The sequence below is a fragment of the Crocuta crocuta genome, unplaced genomic scaffold, assembly GCF_008692635.1.
Source record: "Crocuta crocuta isolate KB4526 unplaced genomic scaffold, BGI_CrCroc_1.0 scaffold518, whole genome shotgun sequence".
Lineage (NCBI taxonomy): Eukaryota > Metazoa > Chordata > Mammalia > Carnivora > Hyaenidae > Crocuta > Crocuta crocuta.
In genome coordinates, this window is record NW_027530514.1 from 2,422,513 (window position 1) to 2,441,547 (window position 19,035).

General features: G+C 38.2%; 1 protein-coding gene across 1 annotated transcript in view; it reads right to left on the reverse strand.

Annotated features, from left to right (window-relative positions):
- The window catches only part of COL19A1 (collagen type XIX alpha 1 chain), a 313,880-nt gene that overhangs the window by 1,344 nt on the left and 293,501 nt on the right, over positions 1-19,035 (reverse strand). Inside the window, exons 48-49 of the mRNA XM_077767252.1 lie at positions 17,753-17,819; positions 5,939-6,067 (exon numbers count right to left, since the gene is read on the reverse strand). Coding sequence (XP_077623378.1) covers positions 5,939-6,067; positions 17,753-17,819 — 196 coding nt within the window. The remainder of the gene's footprint in view (positions 1-5,938; positions 6,068-17,752; positions 17,820-19,035) is intronic.

A 19,035-nucleotide genomic window follows, 5' to 3' on the forward strand; every position in this document is an offset into this window, starting at 1 on the left:
AAAAAAGAAGAAAGACAAATACCACATGATTTCACTTATATGTAGAATCTTAAAAACAAAACAAATAAACAAACGAAAGCGGAATCGGACCTATAAATACAGAGAACAAACTGATGGTTGCTAGAGGTAGGAGGGGTGGAAGATTCAGCACAATGGGTGCAGGGGAGTGGGAGATAAGGCTTCCAGCTATAGAATGAGTTAAGTTCCAGAATGAAAGGTACAGCATAGTGAATATAGTCAACGGTATCATAACCATGTGGTATGGTGACAGATGGTAGCTACACTTGTTCTGAGCACAGCATAATGCACAGACTTGTTGAATCACTATGCTGTGCACCTGAAGTGAATATAACATTGTGTGTCAACTATACTTAAAACAAGAGAGATCAAATTGTAAAATAAATAAATAAAAGGCATAAAACACTTTTTATCTGTGTTTTGTATATTGGCATCCATGTAAGACTTCGTTTGATGAAAAGGTTTGTGGCTATAAGAGTTTCATGATGATGGTAAATAGAGTTTAATTTCCAACTTTCCATACTGTTAAACAGCTGAAAGATGACTCCTCATCCCAAATGAACAAAGCTGTCATGCATAAACATGCAAATATACAACAAAGATAATAAGGAGAGTATCTCAGTAGGAAAAGTATGCCCTGACTCAGTTGTACTTTCTGGAAAAGTGTATTATTACAGCAAAATATAGTAAGAGGAGAAATTTTACTGTTTTCTATGAGCAGTATGTAAGAGAAATTATTTCCTATAATTGTTGAGAATTAGACACCAGTTTTGGGGTTACCATCTTCATTTTTCATTGACCATACAGTGTATACATTATAAATGAAATTATTAGCAATATACCCATCACACCATTACTTTTTGACTTTGAAGGTGTGACAAGATCATAAATGTGAAAAGAGTGGAAAAGAAACACGTACATCCAGGAAATATTTTGAGATGCATATTGGAAATACATCCAGTGGGAAATGTTCACACATTTATACCTGATAACTGTTATAGATATTCAATACAATCCTCGATTTCAGAAATAATAGTAGTTTGAACATGTGGTATGATATTCTAAGCTGATATATATTCAAATTTAAAGTATTACTAGAATTTCTTTTATATAAGTGACTTTGATTTAATTTGTGTGAACAACAAGGATAAAAGCTTATAGTTAGGGTCATTTGATAGCAACCTTACAAGTCCATTATTTAGACATTTCTACAGTAAAATAACATTTATTACATGAGGTATATTTGATAATTCAACCCTGGTCTATTATGAAATATTCAAAAGCTGACCCTCAAGCTATCTCAGTAAGTGCTTAAGACCATAGGCTAAAGAGATGAGGAAGAAAGAAAAAAACATTATGAATTTTTGATTATGAAGGGTATTAACAAGATGGTAACATAATTCCAAATGGAGACCATATCTGCTAAAACCTACATATTCAAATTCAGCTATCAGATTTTAATATAATGCAAAAATTTATTATTTCATGTGGATTTCAGTGCATATGGTATCACAAAACAAGAAACAGTAATTTGCATATTTATAATAGGGTAACATTTACATTTCTCCTGTCAATGTAATGATTTATTTGTACAAAGCTCTCAGTTTATTAGGTTAATAACTACCTACTACTGCTGTTGAATTGTACAACCACATGAGAGCTTTTATTCTCAAATTTCCCAATAAGATCTCAAGCTAATTCCTTCTGAAGGCTGCCATAAAGCCATAGAGTCTTACTTTATAATTATTTCACAACAAAACTTCAGATAAGAATGCTAATAAAGTCCATAAGAGCTTTCCTATTTTCTAGAATTAAGCTTTTTACCCCTTTAGGCCTCTCTTGAAATTTGGAAAAAAATAAAAGGGCAGGTCTGTCAATGGACATGTATTTTCATGGCCTGTAAGACTGCAGATGATAGTTTGATATCACCATAGCTTATGTAGGAAAAGAAAACAAAGAAGTGTCCTAATCTATAGCATCTAGATTTAATAGTCAGTCAAGAAACCTGATGCTTGTTGTAGTTTGGATAATAGACTTCATGTATTTTCAGTAGAGATTTCTGTGTCAACGCCAGGGATTTACTTCTACTAAGGTTGCAAAGCTGTGCATCTTATATGCATACTGGACAAATGAAGCCATGAAAGAAGTGTTTCCAACATTTTGTGGGGGGGACAACTCTTTATGTGGGGGCCTGCGGCACACCTTACAAGCTGTACAGCCTCCTTGGTCCCAGCCTACTCACTGACTACATTAGTACATTACTACATCAGTCATTTTGCCACACACACCTCCCATTTCCTAAGGACCTTAGAGCTACAAAATCTGAAAGGTCAAATCTGTATCAGTTACATGAGCTATCCTATGGGTCACTGGCCTACAAATAACAGAAGGCTTTCTTCGTTTTAAACCACTAAGAGCAAAACTTTAAAAGTTCAAAAGTAAGAACAACCATTCACAACAGTGTCCTTTCAAAATGGATGGGGGACACATGGAATGGCTGGATCTGTCTCCTCCTACTAACTCCACATCTACTCAGCGGGTGGAGTTCTTTATAAAATGAATAGGGCTTTCAAGTGTAGCATCTGTCCTTCAGAATTTTCACAGAGGTGGAGAAGCAGTTGTGTTTGTGTTTTAAAAGTTTAAACTTTTAAAAAAGTTTAAATAAGTTTCTTTCTCATAAAACTTGCCCAATAGGATAAGTCTGTTAGGAATATCCACATCTCTTGTTGATATATGGAAGCCCAGCTGGACCATGACACTCAGACTTCTCTGAGCCTAATGTGGCACATTCTCACTCACCCCTGGTGCACAAGCCATCAGGCCCTACACTGCAGATCTGAGGTGGGGATGAACCCTAAGGAAAGTTCTCACAGTGTGCAGAGGGGAGGCAATTATCCAAACCCCATGGGATGGTTAAAACATAAATCTGTCTGGAAATGCTTTTGAATTAAAAAGACATCAACAATCACCCTCTTTGGGAATTCAGGGAAAATGCAAATGAAGTGTCTCAAACAGAATCATGGTGGTTTCTACTTTCACTGCAAGAAGACCAGGGCACTGAAAGAGGATCCACAAGTTTTCATTATCAGAATCATGGCAGGAGCAGTACCTCCTTTTTTTAACTAGGATGGGGTACTTAACACTAGTCTTGCATCAACGTTCTCATTGCTCTCTGCATGTCTCCTGCTTCTCGGGGAAAGGCACGGAAAACTCAGCAGACCCTTTAAATTTCTGTCCTGCTCTGAAGATAGTAAGATAGTAAAGGACTATTCTAGAGTACACATTTCAGTACAAACCACTTTATTTATCTTTTTAAAAAAGTTTATATATTTGTTTTTGAGAGAGAGAGAGAGAGAGAGAACATGAGCTGGGGAGGGGCAAAGAAAGAGAGAGAGAGCCTCCCAAGTGAGCTCCTTACTGTCAGCGCAGAGCCTGATGCAGAGCTTGATCTCATGAACCTTGAGATCATGACCTGGGCTGAAATCAAGAGTCAGCTGTTTAACCAACTGAGCCACCCAGATATCCCCAAACCACTACATTTTAAATGAAAATGGATTTCTGTCCTAAAAACAATACTGAAAAAAAGTCTCTTGGAAATTTCAGAAGAGCCACCATCAATTGGAATCCATGGGTGGGCAAAACACCCTGCACTGTGCTTGGTGCCCACACTTTCTTTCCCATTCTGTGTTGCATGTCTCACTTCCATCTTTTCTCAAACTCAGTCATGCTGTGTCATGAAGAGGACTATTTCAGCCAACAGGATCTGATGCCTGCAATGGATACTAGGGTAACAGTTTTATATGCATTTTGTTTCTTTTCTTTTGGAGAAACTTTTAAATCAGGCAGAGCAAAACTTTGAACTCATCTTCCGAACACTGCATATCTACTTCTCTCCCAGAGAAAAACCCTTCAATTACTTATGACTCTTGGAGAGACACCACAAATCAAATAGCGGCCTCTTGTTTTCTTTTTTTACAGCAAGATTTCTTGGTGGCTTTATCAGTATAGCATAAATCCATTTATGTAAGTTTTATTTTCCTGCTGCCTTTCTGGCAAATTTAACAAATACTAATAAGGAGCTATCATACGAAAATTGAGGAAGACATCTGAGTTACAAAGATATGGCTGTTTCCAGAAACTCTGCAGTGGGACACAAGTATTGTCAATGTTAGTATATGTGCTCAGAGACAAGCACAAGTCTTGTCAATTTGACTAAATGTTGGTTTTAAAAAAGTTGTAAATAATGTGGGGAAGTCCTTTCAATTCAAGCATTGTATCCAAAAGCCTTATCAGGAGTAGAAGTAGTCTAGAAGATTTCTTAAGCAAAATAGATCCCACAGAAATCTTCTGCCAAAGGGAAGGTAAGCAGATTGGTGAATAGAAGTCTTTTTTCCAAAAGCTTCACTGACATGGCTGACTTCACATTCCTTCTGACTGAGTCTTCCAGATGGGCCTTCGCGTGGGGAGAGAGCCAGGACACAGGTATTTGTGTGGACAAGTGACTCCAGTTCCAGAACTATTTTCCTCGATAGTCCCGACTTTTCCACTGTTCTTGTCCTCTTGGACTACTGTTTGAAACATCAGTCCATATTTTTTCTGCTATTGATGTTAACAGTTCTTAACGATCATGTGGCCTAAAAAAGCACCATCTTTAGATGGGCTTTCAAGCTCTTTGCTCCAGGTTCATAGACTATGACCTCAGAACAGATCCAGCTAGTGAAAGATAAGAAACTGCCCACCACACAACCGTGTACACACAGAAGGCTACACCTGATTCGATACATCCTCTTCCAACTATTGGCCAAAACTCTCTATGATCTGACGGAAAGGTAGAATATACTGTTGAGTTTAGGAGAACTAGAATTATGTAACTGTTGTTTTACAGTGTGCTAACTAAACTGAAAGTCAGCTGTGAGGGTGAGACTCTAACAGACCCTGTGATTAGAGACATAGTTATTGTTCTTTCAGAGGTGGGTGGGCCTGTCAATCACTTAGGCACTTCCTATAGAAAGCCAGGCTCATGTTACAGAGAAGCAGTAGGAAGGACAGTGAATTAGTGAAAGAAAAAGCATTTTGCACATTTATAGTATTTTGGACTGTATTCCTATGTAGTTTTGACGTTCACTCTCCATTTTCTCCTTTACACAAACTTCTGATTATTTCAAGGAAGACCATTGAGTTCCTCCATGGTAACACATGAAAAGGAGTTCCCCTGGTCTTATCTTTCATGATATACACTCACTGGATTGAATATTTCTTTTCAGAATTGTGAATCCCCTAAACCAGGGATGGTTTGACTCTCTGCTGATGCTAACCATATTTCTAGAAAATGGCCTTGCTAGCTTTAGTCAAGCTATGCTCAAAATCACGTCTTCTGTCAAGTTGTCATCAGTGGAATAATAATTTTCTGCCAATTTAAAGAAGTATGGCTTTAAAAATTTTAGAAACCATATGAAGAAAGATTCTAAGGTTTCTTAAAATTTTACTTAGACCTAAATCACTACTCACAGTAGCATCTCTTAAGACTCCTTCCTCAGTTTCTTCAAGATGCTACTAAGATTCTTGTTGTTGTCCAACTTACATCCATAGGGAGGCATAAACAATGCTGATTCCCACAAAATAATGATATAGAAGTCCATATTGTTGGTGTTATTCTTATAACAAATATTATTATCAAAATACATTCAGATGAGCAGGTAATTATTAGCCAGTTTTAAGCTTGACATAGTAATAGTTAAAAATCGATTTCTAGAATGTCAAATATTAACAAAATAGTCTATATTAAATTATTACCTGTGTGTACATATATATATGTACATATATATATGGATACATATATTTTTGCTTTAACTGTGATTAACAAGTTCTAAATACTGAGAGTTAAAAAGCTGGTAAATAAATATTATACCTGAAAACTTACCTTGCGGTCCAGGGTCTCCTGGTGGTCCAGGTAATCCATCCTTTCCTGGTGGACCTGGCCTCCCATGAGCTTGAGCAGCCAACATGGCTGCTGGCAGCTTGAGCTGAGACAGGAACACTGCCATCCTCTCTTTATTTATGAAAGAAAAAAATAGTATGTAATAGAAATAGTTTTACATCAAAATTTTTCAATATTTTACATGAAATTAAAAAAAAAATCCTACTTGGTTTTCGATTTAAGTGCACCTAATTTACTAACTGGCCTGACTGCTGGAGTTGTTTTGTTCACTGGTCAAACAAGATGGATTGTACAAAGTTGATTGAATGTAAATGAAGACCACTTGTGCCGATCAGATGGTCTAAGAATTTTCAGTTGCTTCAGAGATGTAGCAAGTCTACTGGACAAAACACTAGCTTGGAATCTAATTAACCTATAGCAATGACTTGTGGTGAGAATTTTAGGTTTATATTAAAAGATGGTTTTAATAATAAATTTACCTCACTTTCCAGCAATGTTGTAAATGTATGTAGTCATTTAAAATATGTTTATGAATTATTTGACATTCTCTTCCAATAAAATTAGGCTCTTCCTATTCTTGAGCATGGGCTGGAGTTACTTATCATTTGAAATAAATAGAAAAAAAGCAGAATTGACAGTGTGCAAGTAGGGAAACCTAAGTCATACAAGGTACCATGGCTTCCTGGGTGCTCTCTCTGATTGTTCAGTGTGAGACTACTCGCTCTAGGGAAAGCCAGCTGCTATGCCATGAGGACATTTAAGAAGTCCTAAAGAGAGTCCCATGTGGGGATGAACTGAGGCCACCTGCCAACACCCATGTGAGTGAACGTGGAAGTGGATCTTCTGGCCCCAGTCAAGCCTTCAGATGACAGCAGCCCTGGCTGACATCCTAACTGGAGCTTCATTACAGACCTGAGCCAGGACCATAAAATTAAGCAACCTTCAAGTCTCTGATCCACAGAAAATGTGAAATAATAAATGTTTGTTGTCTTAAGCTACTGAAGTTTTGAAGTATTTTCTTATGTAGCAATAGATAATCATAGGATACGTGATACTTTATATCCCTGAATAAAATTGCATTATTAATAGATTTTCTATAGAAAAAATAGTCATTGGCTCCATATTCACTATGGTTTCACTGTTTCATTTCTATTGGGAAAATATTGTACTTTGTCAACAACTAAATTTTGCCTCTTTAAAAAAATGTCTATTATATACCCTTAGTATCATTCATTTTTTCTGGTTTGATTTCCAGTTAGTCCCATTACTTAGTCATGATTTTAGTAGGGAGTATGGAAATTTGGCCAAACAACAACAACAAAAAGGTGCAGATGAGCATGCTCTCACTAAATTCCATTTGGAGACAGAGTAAAAACAATAAAAAGTTTCTATACATTTCTGTGAACCTGAAGAAGACATTGAAACTAAGAACACACAAGGTATGAGAAGTTGACAAATTATCCAGAACATTTAGAAATGTCAATAAAAATAACAAAATGTTTTGTAGGTGTTGAGTGATATGACCTTTATGAATTGAATACTTCCCCAAAACCAATGCTGGCTTCCCCAAGGAATGGATTGTCATTTGCCCTTTTGTTCGTTCACCAAACTGCCTGGAGCTGTTTAGTGACCGAACTCTGTTGATCTGGGTCCTAAAGGAAGAATCCAGAGAGGGAACAGAAGACTGATTAAGGGAGCTTCTATAAGGTGAGTTCAGTCACCTTAGAAAGTAGGTGAGTACTTCCTATAATGGAAGTATCACTCTAGGTGGCACAGGCGTCATGCAACTATTAATACTAAGAGACTGATTTATAAGCCAATAATGCTTTGGATAAAAGTGAGTTATTATAGAACATCAGTGTAACAATAATTCATCAAATTGAAAGGATCTGGAAACTTAAGAAGTTCAAAGAAATTGGAAATGAGAAAATATAAATAAGAATTTTCATTCTAAAATAAATTTCTAAACAGGACAAATCATTAATTACATTAATTAAACATTCTCTGTAAGCAGAGCTCTGTGTTGGGAATTTTATACTTCCTGCATTGAGTGCTCTTGTTCAGGAATCCCAGAGAAAGTCTGAAAGACAGTATCATCCCATACCAACTGCTATCCGTGTTTTATAAGCCCCATATGCTATAAAGATTATCTGCTGATAAACTTTATTTTATGACTAGAACTTGTTCTATAATAAGACATTCCTTCTCAGAATTGCTTCTTTGAATAATCATTCCAAGACTGCACTTATTATTACTAACTTCTTAATTATAAATCCCCCATAAGCCACTGTCCAATTCAGTTATTCCTCAAAACCATGGTCAATATTTTACTATCTGAGGTATTAATTTTAGTGAAATCATTAATGCAAATTAATCCAAAATCCATTATAAATACAATCTATCATCGGATCCTCTATTTAAACTTGCTTGGTTTGTTTTATTTATCTTACATTTAACACAGAATATTAAATAACTAGAATTAAAACATAAACTGGAGCAGGATGTATCCTTGGCATGACAAAAGGTATTCACCATATTCTGTTTTTTTCTTTTTGCGTATTTTCTTCCAAAAGCAAATTCAAATGATTTCATTTGTAAAACTAATTTACACCAAAATTTTCAAGGATACATCCTGTGTGTAAGAAGAAACTCAATCTTTAATGTAAAAAATTCAGCATTGGTTTGGTGCAGACAGATCTTCTGGAAAATTTTCTTACTGATTAAGTTAGGGTTTACATTGTAAGTAAGGACAAATGATAGGAACATTCTGGAAACTATAGCTTCCAGGTAGAAAAAACAAAGACCAAATCATAAAGACCATGTAAAGAATTACTCCAATTTTCTCTAGCTTCATCACTCAGTTTAGTTCATTCAGTTGAACTGTAAAGGCACATTTCACTTAAGCACATATCTATGGTTTACACACATTTGATAAAAAGTAAATTACTCCTGAGAAAAGCCTGTTTTTCAATAGGCTTTACATAAAAGCCTATTTTATTTAAAAAAAAAAAGTAGGCCCTTATGTTGCTTGAGAAAGTAAAACAATTTTTTTTTCAAATAGAAATCTTAAAGGAAAAGCCCCAACAAACATGGAGTATTAGGTATAATTATCAAAGGGGTAATCACTCTATACTCTTTCTTTTTTTTCAAATTAAAAAGCAATAGAATGGAAACATCACAACATCCAGAGGACCAGAATTTCTGGATGCAGACTGACGGACAGTGATGGTGGAAGATGAGTAAGGAAATAATGAATCATCTGTGAGTGATATTAGATCACAGGCTTTCATGCAAAACTTATTACCCGACTATCCACCTGGGATATATTTGGTTGATGTTAATACATTTGTTTCCAATAACTTAATAGATGAAATAAATTTGTAATTCATGTTACGTCTGAGGGGAGTCCGCTGAGCCTCTTGTATTTCNTTTTTCAAAGAGCTAAAGGGTAGAAAATAGTTGGATAGGTGAGAGAAGGATGCTGGTATTATCCAGAGAAACTATATAGTCTAATTAGTCCTGAGAGAAAGAGATGAAAATGTCGGTAGGTGTAGAATTTACATCTACAGAATGGACACGTTGTGATTGTTTAAGCAAACCAGTGACTGGAGTTAAATCAGGTCAGTGTTCTGGGGAAAAAAGAAAGAAAGAAAAAAAAAAGGGAGGAGGGCAGCTCTCAGGCAGGGATGGGCGTAGCGTGATCCAATGCCTCAGGCGGGCATTGCGGTTGCCTTGGCGGTTATGGGGAGGAGCGTGACGGTGCTCCAGTCCCTTCGTGAACCAAGCGCCACAGCTCGCTTTTGGGCGTGTAAACTCCCCGTACCAGGGGTGCAGCCAAAGTTGGTTGCACTCTTCAACCCAGGCCAGTCCCAGTCTCCAAATCCCAGTCCGTGCACCCCGCTGAAAAGTGCCTTAGACACAGCTTCCCAGGCAACCCCCTCGGGCAATTCCAGGCCCCCTGCCGAGCTCTGGGGGCGGAGTCAGAATCGCTGCTTCCTTCTCTGGGTCGGGCTGGCGCGCAGGGGCGGGGGCTTGCCTGCCGGGTGCGTGGAGCCCGCTGGAGTGAGGAAAACCGGGTCCCTCTATGGCTCGTGACCCGAAACACGAACTCACAGGCAAATTTCCCAGTTTTTAGCTCTTTGCCTTCCCTCTTGAGTCCCAGCCAGCCAGGAGCGCAGACGCCAGGTGTCCGCGTGCGGCTTTTCCAGGGGCCCAAGCCCGTCGGGAGGACAATGGCGGCAGGCGCACCGCTACTCTAGAAGTCCAGCCTCCAGGAGCCAGCACAAAGCAGCAGTCTGTGCGCTCAGCCACCCCCAGGACCAGTTGGCACAAGGGGACCTGGCGTGCAGGTATTTGGCACAGTCTTTCTATGCCCCGAGCGGAGGTTTTTCCCGGAGCGGAGATTTTTGTTTCGGACTCTTTTACCCCTCTCACTCCCCACAGAGGGGGATCACCTCCGACCCTGGAGTCTCCGATCCCAGCCTGATTTTATCTTCCCCAGTTCGCACTCACATTAGAAGTCTTTCTCAGTGGATTCTGTGTCCTTTTTCTCCCAGTCTCTCAGGTTTTGTAAGGTTTCCAATGGCTTCAGATCTTTTCCGTGTGAGGTATGGGCGGGAGTGCAAGTACGGAGCTCCTTACTTCTCCTCCATCTTGCCCCTCCCCCTCACAAATTTGTAATTCATATATATAGTTTTGCAAATCACTGTATTGAATGTAGATACATCTTTAATATATGAAATTGCAAACCGAATATTTTACAAACAAATATGAAATTCAATGATCACAATTCAAAACTCTGCATATTATTTGTTGTTTTGCAGTTAAAAGATGTACATTTCAATACAATTTTTCTTCTTGTTTAAAATTTTTTAACGTTTATTTTTGAGAGACATAGAGACAGAGCATGAGTGGGGGAGGAGCAGAGAAGGAGGGAGACAAAGAATGCAAAGCAGACTCCAGGCTCTGAGCTGTCAGCACACAGCCCGACGCGGGCCTCAAACCCATGAGCCGTGAGATCATGACCTGAGCCGAAGTCAGACACTTGACCAATTGAGCCACCCAGGCACCCCATCAGTACAGTTTTTCTAGTTTGAGACATGTCTCCTTGAATACCTTCAATGTCTAAACACAAATATTCACAGTACTAGTTTTCTCCTCTTTAATGTATGAATTGAATTTACAAGTAATTTGCTTTAGGTGGTTTTTAATATTTTTTTTTAATGTTTCTTTCTTTTTTTTATTTATTTCTAGGAGAGAGAGAGAGACAGAGTGAGCAGGGGAGGGTCAGAGAGAGAGGGAATGACAGACTCTGAAACAGGCTCCAGGCTCCGAGCCGGCAGTCAGCACAGAGCCCGATGCGGGGCCCGAACCCACAAACGGCGAGATCATGACCCAAGCGAAAGCCGGATGCTCAACTGACTAAGCCACCCAGGCGCCCCGGTTTTTAATATTTTTAATAAAACAATTCTTTTAAATAATTACTTCTAGGTGTAAATTATCTAGCTTTAAGCTACACTCAGAAATAGTCATTTAGCAAAAGGATAATTACTTCTTCTGAACGTTATCCTAATGCTCTATAATTTAAAATAATATGTTTTTGAGCCTCTAAATAAATTGTAAAGACCTGTATTCTTAATTGCCTTTCCTCTGTTTTCAGGGATCTTTGGTCAATTAAAACTGTTTTTGGGTATGCTTTCTAATGAAGCAGGAAATTGAAGACTTCAGATAGGAGCTTACATAAACCAAACACACACATTCCATCTGCCAATGCAAACCCAGAGCAGTCATTCTAACAAAGAAGACCAATGATTTGCCTTCCTTAGAGAATGGGCTGATGAACATAATGCAGACATTAATATTAATGTGTTGATAAACTATATTACAGGGAGAATGGAGGGACCTTCAGACATCATTTGGCCCGTGTCTACCATCTATTTCACAGATAGGATTTGTAAATATTTTGAAACAGAGAAATTCATTGTTTTCTCCTAATGCCCATTCAAATGTTTAATTGTTCATTTTCTTGTACAGCTTCAACTTACTTTCTTTTGTAATTCCATTATGGAAACAGAAAGTAGTTAATGAGTATTTCCCTTGGAAATCAGTCATCTACTTGATAATATTGTTACCTCTTAGCCTTCAGGTTAAATAACTTTTACTCATAAACTTGGTAATCTGTTTTGTAAATCACTTTTTGGCTTTACTATTCCAGGGCTGTCCCATATATCTCTTAAATGTGGAAACCAAAATTAGATACAGTTTTCTCCTAAGGGGCAAAAAATATCAGGAGAGTAATTTCCTTTCATATCTTAAATAATTACTTTCTAGTTTCATTTTAACTGTTGGTTCCATAGTATCATTTGGTGGATTCATATTCATTTTGTGGTTATCATACCCCAAAGGTTGTTACTGCTACATTTATTTCTGGCCTAATCCTTTGCCACCTTTGGAAGCATGTTGCTTTGAAGTGTTGTTGTGGGTAAAGACGGTGGATGAAACATATGCACATGAATCCCTGCAAATCAATAGTGAGATATTTTTAATGACACAAAAGCACAAGAATGGGGAGAATACAAAAGAAGGCAACACAACAAAATTTTGGAAGCTGAGAACCAGACGGCTGAGTGACAGATGACTTAGCCAACTGAAGAAAACCAAATTTTTATGCTAGAAGCTGAGAAACAACCTGTTTTAAATTATGAAATCCTTAAGAGGGTCAAGAATTGGCAACACAAGTTACATCTGAAGATGTGGTAAGGGAGAACTAAAATAAGAATTAGTTGAAAGCCTGTTTAAGAAGTAGTCTTAGAAATTCCTTTCTCTATACAGCTTAGGTAGTTGTTCCTTCCCAAATCTAGGGAAAAATTGAAGGGTTATGATTGGAAAAAGGTAAACAAATCATGTGTGCACTGGGAGACACCCAGATCCCACTGAGTTGTGGGCTTTCCCGACTGAAAACAAGAAGAATAAATGAGCACTTATATGCTCAGTGCTGAGGCCCCAGCTCTATTCTTCTACGTTGCTCCCCAGATACTGGCAGCCAGGCAGGAAATGGAAATGTTTCCTCTGGGGAATGCAGCTAGACTTAGAGGAAAGACTTAAAGACACTGAAATAGAAGTTCTCCCAATTAAAAAGCTCAGTTAGGCTACCTTACAGTGAAGTTTGTGGATGGCAAGCCCCAGCCTTCACTTATAACTTTCAATCAGGTTTTTAGAATGTACTCTTTTGTATGGGCAGACAACCACGGATTGCTGGCACTAAGTCAATCTTACAAACTGAACAACAAACCCAAACAAGGAAGTGGAAAGAAGCAAATTGAAAGAAATAGAGAATATGCTGTGTAAAATATTTAAAAAGACGCATTTATATTTTCAAGATGTGTATCTGTCAGATGATGTGTATATCTATATGATGTATATACATACACATATGTAAATTAGTATCTTAGTTGTTGAGATATGAGAGAAAATGTTACACTTGAAACAAGAGAACAGGATACTACATATTCATACATATGTACACACATATATAAGAAATATATATTTGGAAAGTGGAGAAAACATAGGTCAAGGGGCTTTCCTGGATATTGGATCTGGAGGCAGAAATACAAACCAAGAGAGCCAGATGTGCATTCACATTCCTGCACAGGCAGGCAAATTCTTCCTGTGTGTTGATGTAAATGTCCAACTATAACAGGGTGGTGTCATAGCAAGGATCAAGTTTCTCATATCAGATAAGATCCTAATTTGTGTGGGTAGCTGCAAAGCCCTCATAAAGCAAAACAAGCTAAGTTGAGACACATAGCATCTTCTTCCACTCTGCAGTCACCTTATTTGCAAAAGGATTTGCTGTAGGGAATTTAATCTGATTTAAGATTGGGCATGTATTTGTGTGTTATGATCCACCAGAAACCTGGGCTTGGGGTTTGCAGGAAAACACCACGGGTAGGTTTAGGTTTAAGATGGGGCATCAGGATGCTGAAGGACGGCTTGGTGGCCTGGGGGATAGCACAAAGTGTGAGGTCTGTGGGAGGGGACCACCTGGGAATCTCTTAAGGGAGCTAGAAGCTCCATGAAGAGACCCCAAGTTTTGGATTTTGGTCTAGGTTTCCCTACAGGCTCCAGTGTGGTCCTCTGCTGACAGGATGATAAAGTGGGAGAGCAGGATCTCTGGAAGACTCCCTTGAGCTCCCAGAGACAGTCCATGACTTGCTGGGTAGAGAAGGAATTACCCCTGAGGCTGTAGATATGCAGGGGTGAATGGGGAAGAGACAAACACTAGCGGCCACTGAGCCCACTGTCTTGTGAAAGGACTTAGGAGGGAGGCAGATGCATGCTGCCTAACGGTAACTGTTGTAACATGTGAAAATTAGTCTTTGCTTTTATAGAGAAAGCTTTCTGAAAGGGAGAGAAATGTGACCTTGGAGCTCTATGATTTGTGAAAATGGAGGGTTTTTTTCTCCTTTTCGTAAATGGTATTCAGAAGCCATGGAAAAGTGACTTCTAAGTGGAAAGTTAAATGGACTGAATTGAAATAATCTTGGGACAAATTAGCTAAAGTGCTAAATAACCAAATCCTGGGTTTTAGATACAATTTTGCTTGAGAGAAAGTCTTGCTGGACTGGTACCAACAGAGATAAAGGGAGAAGAGGTATCATACTTGGAGTCTGAGAGTCTACGAGTCTCGGGAAAAAGTCTCCTCGTGGGCCACCTTAGAATATGGTTTAGAGGCCAAGAAGTGTGGCTTCAGAGGGACTGAGTGCAGCAGGAAGAAACTGAGGGAGATGGTAGGAGAGATGAGGCAGAAGCTAGAGACGACCTAGAGGAGACTCTTAGCTTCCTGGAAGGCAGGGGGTGTCGAGGAGAGGAAGTTGGGGCAGGAGAGCAGAGGGGGAGCTCACAGACTTAGAAGAAAGTGCAAGTCACAGGAGCCTGCGCCAAGACCAATAGAGTGGCCTAGTTCCCCTATCTGTGTCCTTCACAGGAGTAACCCCATAATGGCCTACAAGTGGGCAGCATGAAACTTTCTGTGGGTGGAAGTAGTGTGTCTGCTCTGCTGAATGCACAAGGCAGGCCACCAGGGGCCATGCCTTTATCCAGTGTCCACTGGGCTTGTGAAATGAACACCTTCCACATCTCAAACTAAATCTAAAGTCTTTTAAGAAACTGAAGTTCCACATTTTTTTTAACAAAGCAATTAAAAAAAATTTTTTTAAATGTTTTATTTATTTCTAGGAGAGAGAGAGAGAGACAGCATGAGCAGGGGAGGGTCAGAGAGAGAGGGAGTCACAGACTCTGATAAACAGGCTCCAGGCTCTGAGCTGGCAGTCAGCACAGAGCCCGATGCGGGGCTCGAACACACGAACCGTGAGATCATGACCTAAGTGAAAGTCGGACACTTAACCGACTAAGCCACCCAGGCGCCCCTGAAGTTCCACATTAAAGCTGCCTGAGATAAAAGATAGAGCCCATGGAAATTATGAGTTAAAGAATTTTAGATGACAATTCAAAAACATATTTGCTGGTATTTTCCTTTCCATGATCATGTCTACTAAATGCGTGGGTGTTATCTGATATCCTAGAGGTCCCGTGTCCAGGACTGGCTACAAGGACATCCCACCTGTGCAGTCACACAGGGTCCCTTTGCTCAAAAGGGCCCTATGGTATAGTGTTCAACTGTGGCCGCCTTATAATTCTGAACCATTTTTAAATAAGGGCACCTACATTTTTATTCTGCATTGAGTCCTACAAATTATCTGGTCCTGTCTATGCCTCTATATTTTTCAATGTTTCCCCAGAAAGCTTAAGATGTATTTTTCTTTTTCAGACAGTTGATGCTTGAGGAATCCTTGTTGAGAGGGAATGTTTGTACTGCAAATATTGGAGACTTCTTCATGATGCTTGATTCAAGGATCAAAAAAGAAAAGTAATAAAAAAAGGATTTCTAAATTTAAGGGCAACATCAAAATTCATAAAGAGAAAACTGGTAGCTCAAAAAAGAATACAGTGCACAATTGTACAATGACCTATCACGTCAGAGCATGGTAAAGATACTTAGTAGAGATCAATGTAAATGGAAGTCAACACTATGAATTGTGTTTCAAAATTCATTTTTTCCCTATTTTGTCATTGAAGCAGCTGAAGTCCCTGTGTTACTCTGCTCTATCTCTAGTGTTCACATGAAATAAGATAATGTGCACTCAAGTATCAAAATTTTGGCCTCTAATACTAATTACTGCTTAATATAATCAGAGCTTCTGGTAGAAAAGCTAATTCCATGGTTGCAATAGACAGCTTGCAGTGAACTCGGGACATTTTGTATCTTATTCTTTGCAAAATTCAATAATATATATTTAGCTTAGCAAAAACGGATGCAAGAAGCAGGAACCATGAGAGCCAATGTGGAGTCATTTTTTCAAGACAAGAATTTCTCAGTTTACTAAGCTCACAGTTGAGGGGAGTTATCTTGAGTCTAGCAAGTCATCTGACAAAATCATGTGATATTTTGTGAACAGATAAAGAAAATGTAGAGTGGATTTTAGAAAACCATATGGATTCAGAGCTCAGTGAAACAATAAATAGAATTTACAAGTGAACAGGAAGAATGCAACAGTAGTAAGAAAGGCCTAATCCTTGACTCTTGACTCTTTCATTCAACATTTCTATCTGCAGTTAGAATGATGACATGCTTATAAAATTTGGAGATGACACAAAGTTATGAGTCTCAGCCAACCTGCCCTATACTTAGACAACATTCCAAGAGGTATCTTCAGTTTGCGACAATATGTAAACATAAACAATATGAAATGTAATATAAAGAAACACAAAATCACAAACTTAGGTTTTAAAAATGGACACAGTGAACAATGAGAACCATCTAGCTTTTAAAAGGTTGTATAAAAAACATCCAGGGTTGTTAATTAATTGAAAATTCAAAATCGATGAAGCCTTTTTTTCTTTTTCTTTTAAAGGAATGCTATCATAGGCAGTATTATTGAAGTGTCCATATCAAGGGTTAGAAAACTTTCTCTGCAAAGGGTCCAATATCTAAGGCTTTTCAGGCTCTCCAATCCCTATCACAACTAGTCAATTCTGCTGCCTTAGCACAAAAACAGCCAGATAAACTTCATAAAAGAATGAGCCTGACTGTGTTTTAATAAAACTTTATTTATGGAAACAAATTTGAATTTCAGATCATTATCACATGTCATGAAATATTCTTTGGATTTAAAAAAACTATTTAAAAATGTACTCCCTACCCACCCCCCACCCAAAAAGTAAACACCATTGTCACCTTGTGGGCCACACAAAGACAGGTGACAGGTGAATTTGGCTGGTGAATAATTTGCTGATCAAGGGTCTAGATCAAAACACACTGTACCCTGCTATGGTCAAAATACTCCTGGGTGAATGATGGTCATTTAAAAATGAAGTGTTTTTCCAGGGTGATGATGGTGGAGTTGCTAAATACACTTACACCAGAGAAAAGAAGAATGAAGAGGAGTTTCATGGATATGGAAAAATATCATAAGGGTTGTCATGTGAATAGAGGAAGATACTTTACCTTTGCTGTTTAACGGACCAGGAATGATGAGAGAAAGCTACAGAGAGGCAAATTTAATTTAGCGTAAGGAAGAATTTTCTATCACAGACATGACCCATCATTAAATAGGTTGCCTCTTCACAGTGTGCTGCACGGCCATCTTTGAGAGTGCGCTGAAGGGATTCCCCCCACAGTGCATGGGAGGTAGCAATTGGCAAACAATTCAGAAATGTTTATTAAGCAAATCTAACCTTCAAAAATCCTTAGAACCTCTTGATTAATATATTTCTTTATTTCTTCAAATGAAACTGCATCAGCCTAAAGAAGGGGGAAAAAAGGTCTGTTAGAGCATAGCACAAGTGAGTAAAGAATAGAAATACTGGGTTGTTGCACATACTTGAAACTTCTGTGGAGATAACATTCATCAAGCAAAATGCTTTTGGCAACTGACTATCAGGCAGTAAATATCTTTGTTTTGATTAAATGCTGGAAAGAATTGAAGTGCGTAATTGCTTTAAAAGCTGTGGGCTGGAATCATAACTAGTGATTCAAACATATTTCTTATTAAATGAAGAAACATGCATTCATATGATTAGGAAAGACATTTCCTATTACTTCATTTTCTGAAGTTACAGAATTTGAACAGTGTTATCATGACATTAACATCTCATGCACAATTTAACTTCCAACCAATCCCTGGAAACTGGTAAAGTCAACACCTAACTGATAACTATGTATAATCAAAGGAAGAGAACTCCCAAGTATGCTGGATTATTCTTTAGAATGCTTTATTCATAGAATAAGACTTACTAAGTTCTACTCATTTTATGGTATAGTTTCTTCTGTCATTTACACTTTGTAAGCATACTTGTATTAAGCAATTTTCTTTTTTTAATAGAAAATGCTATGGGACATGAGAAAGGGAAGTAGGTCAGTTGAGTTTTATCCCCTCAACAAATGAAGCTCCATGAATTTGGCAAAAAATCTAACATTTATAATAGTAATATTTTATAGTGGTATCTTGATATTTTTAAAAGGGAGCTATTATTTTTCATGATGGTTAGGATTTCAAAGTATTTTATTACTCTTCTTTTTTTTTTTAGTGGTTATTATCCAGAGGTATATGTGTGACATTAAAGACAATGTGATGGGCTCATAAAGTGATGACTTCTGTAGGACAGAATAGTTCCAAAAATGCTCTATTTCAAGATTTTATTTTCATTGTATATGGGACATATGAACCTGAATTAATGCATGTGATACCAATTACTGACACAACACTGAGAGCTCATTATACAGGCTTTATTCAAGTAGGACTTAGGGAGAATGGATAAAAATAAAGAGTCTGAATATTGTGGGAATGCCCAATTTGGCCCTCCATCTGGTATTGGCTAATTATTTGAGGATGGCAAGGTCCTTAACTCCACGTCCTTACCCCAGGACCCTCCTTTCTCCCTGACAAGGATGTTTTCTGATTAAGTTCCTCTGTGAATGGCCATCCACCATACCTCCTGAGGATAGCAATAATAACATG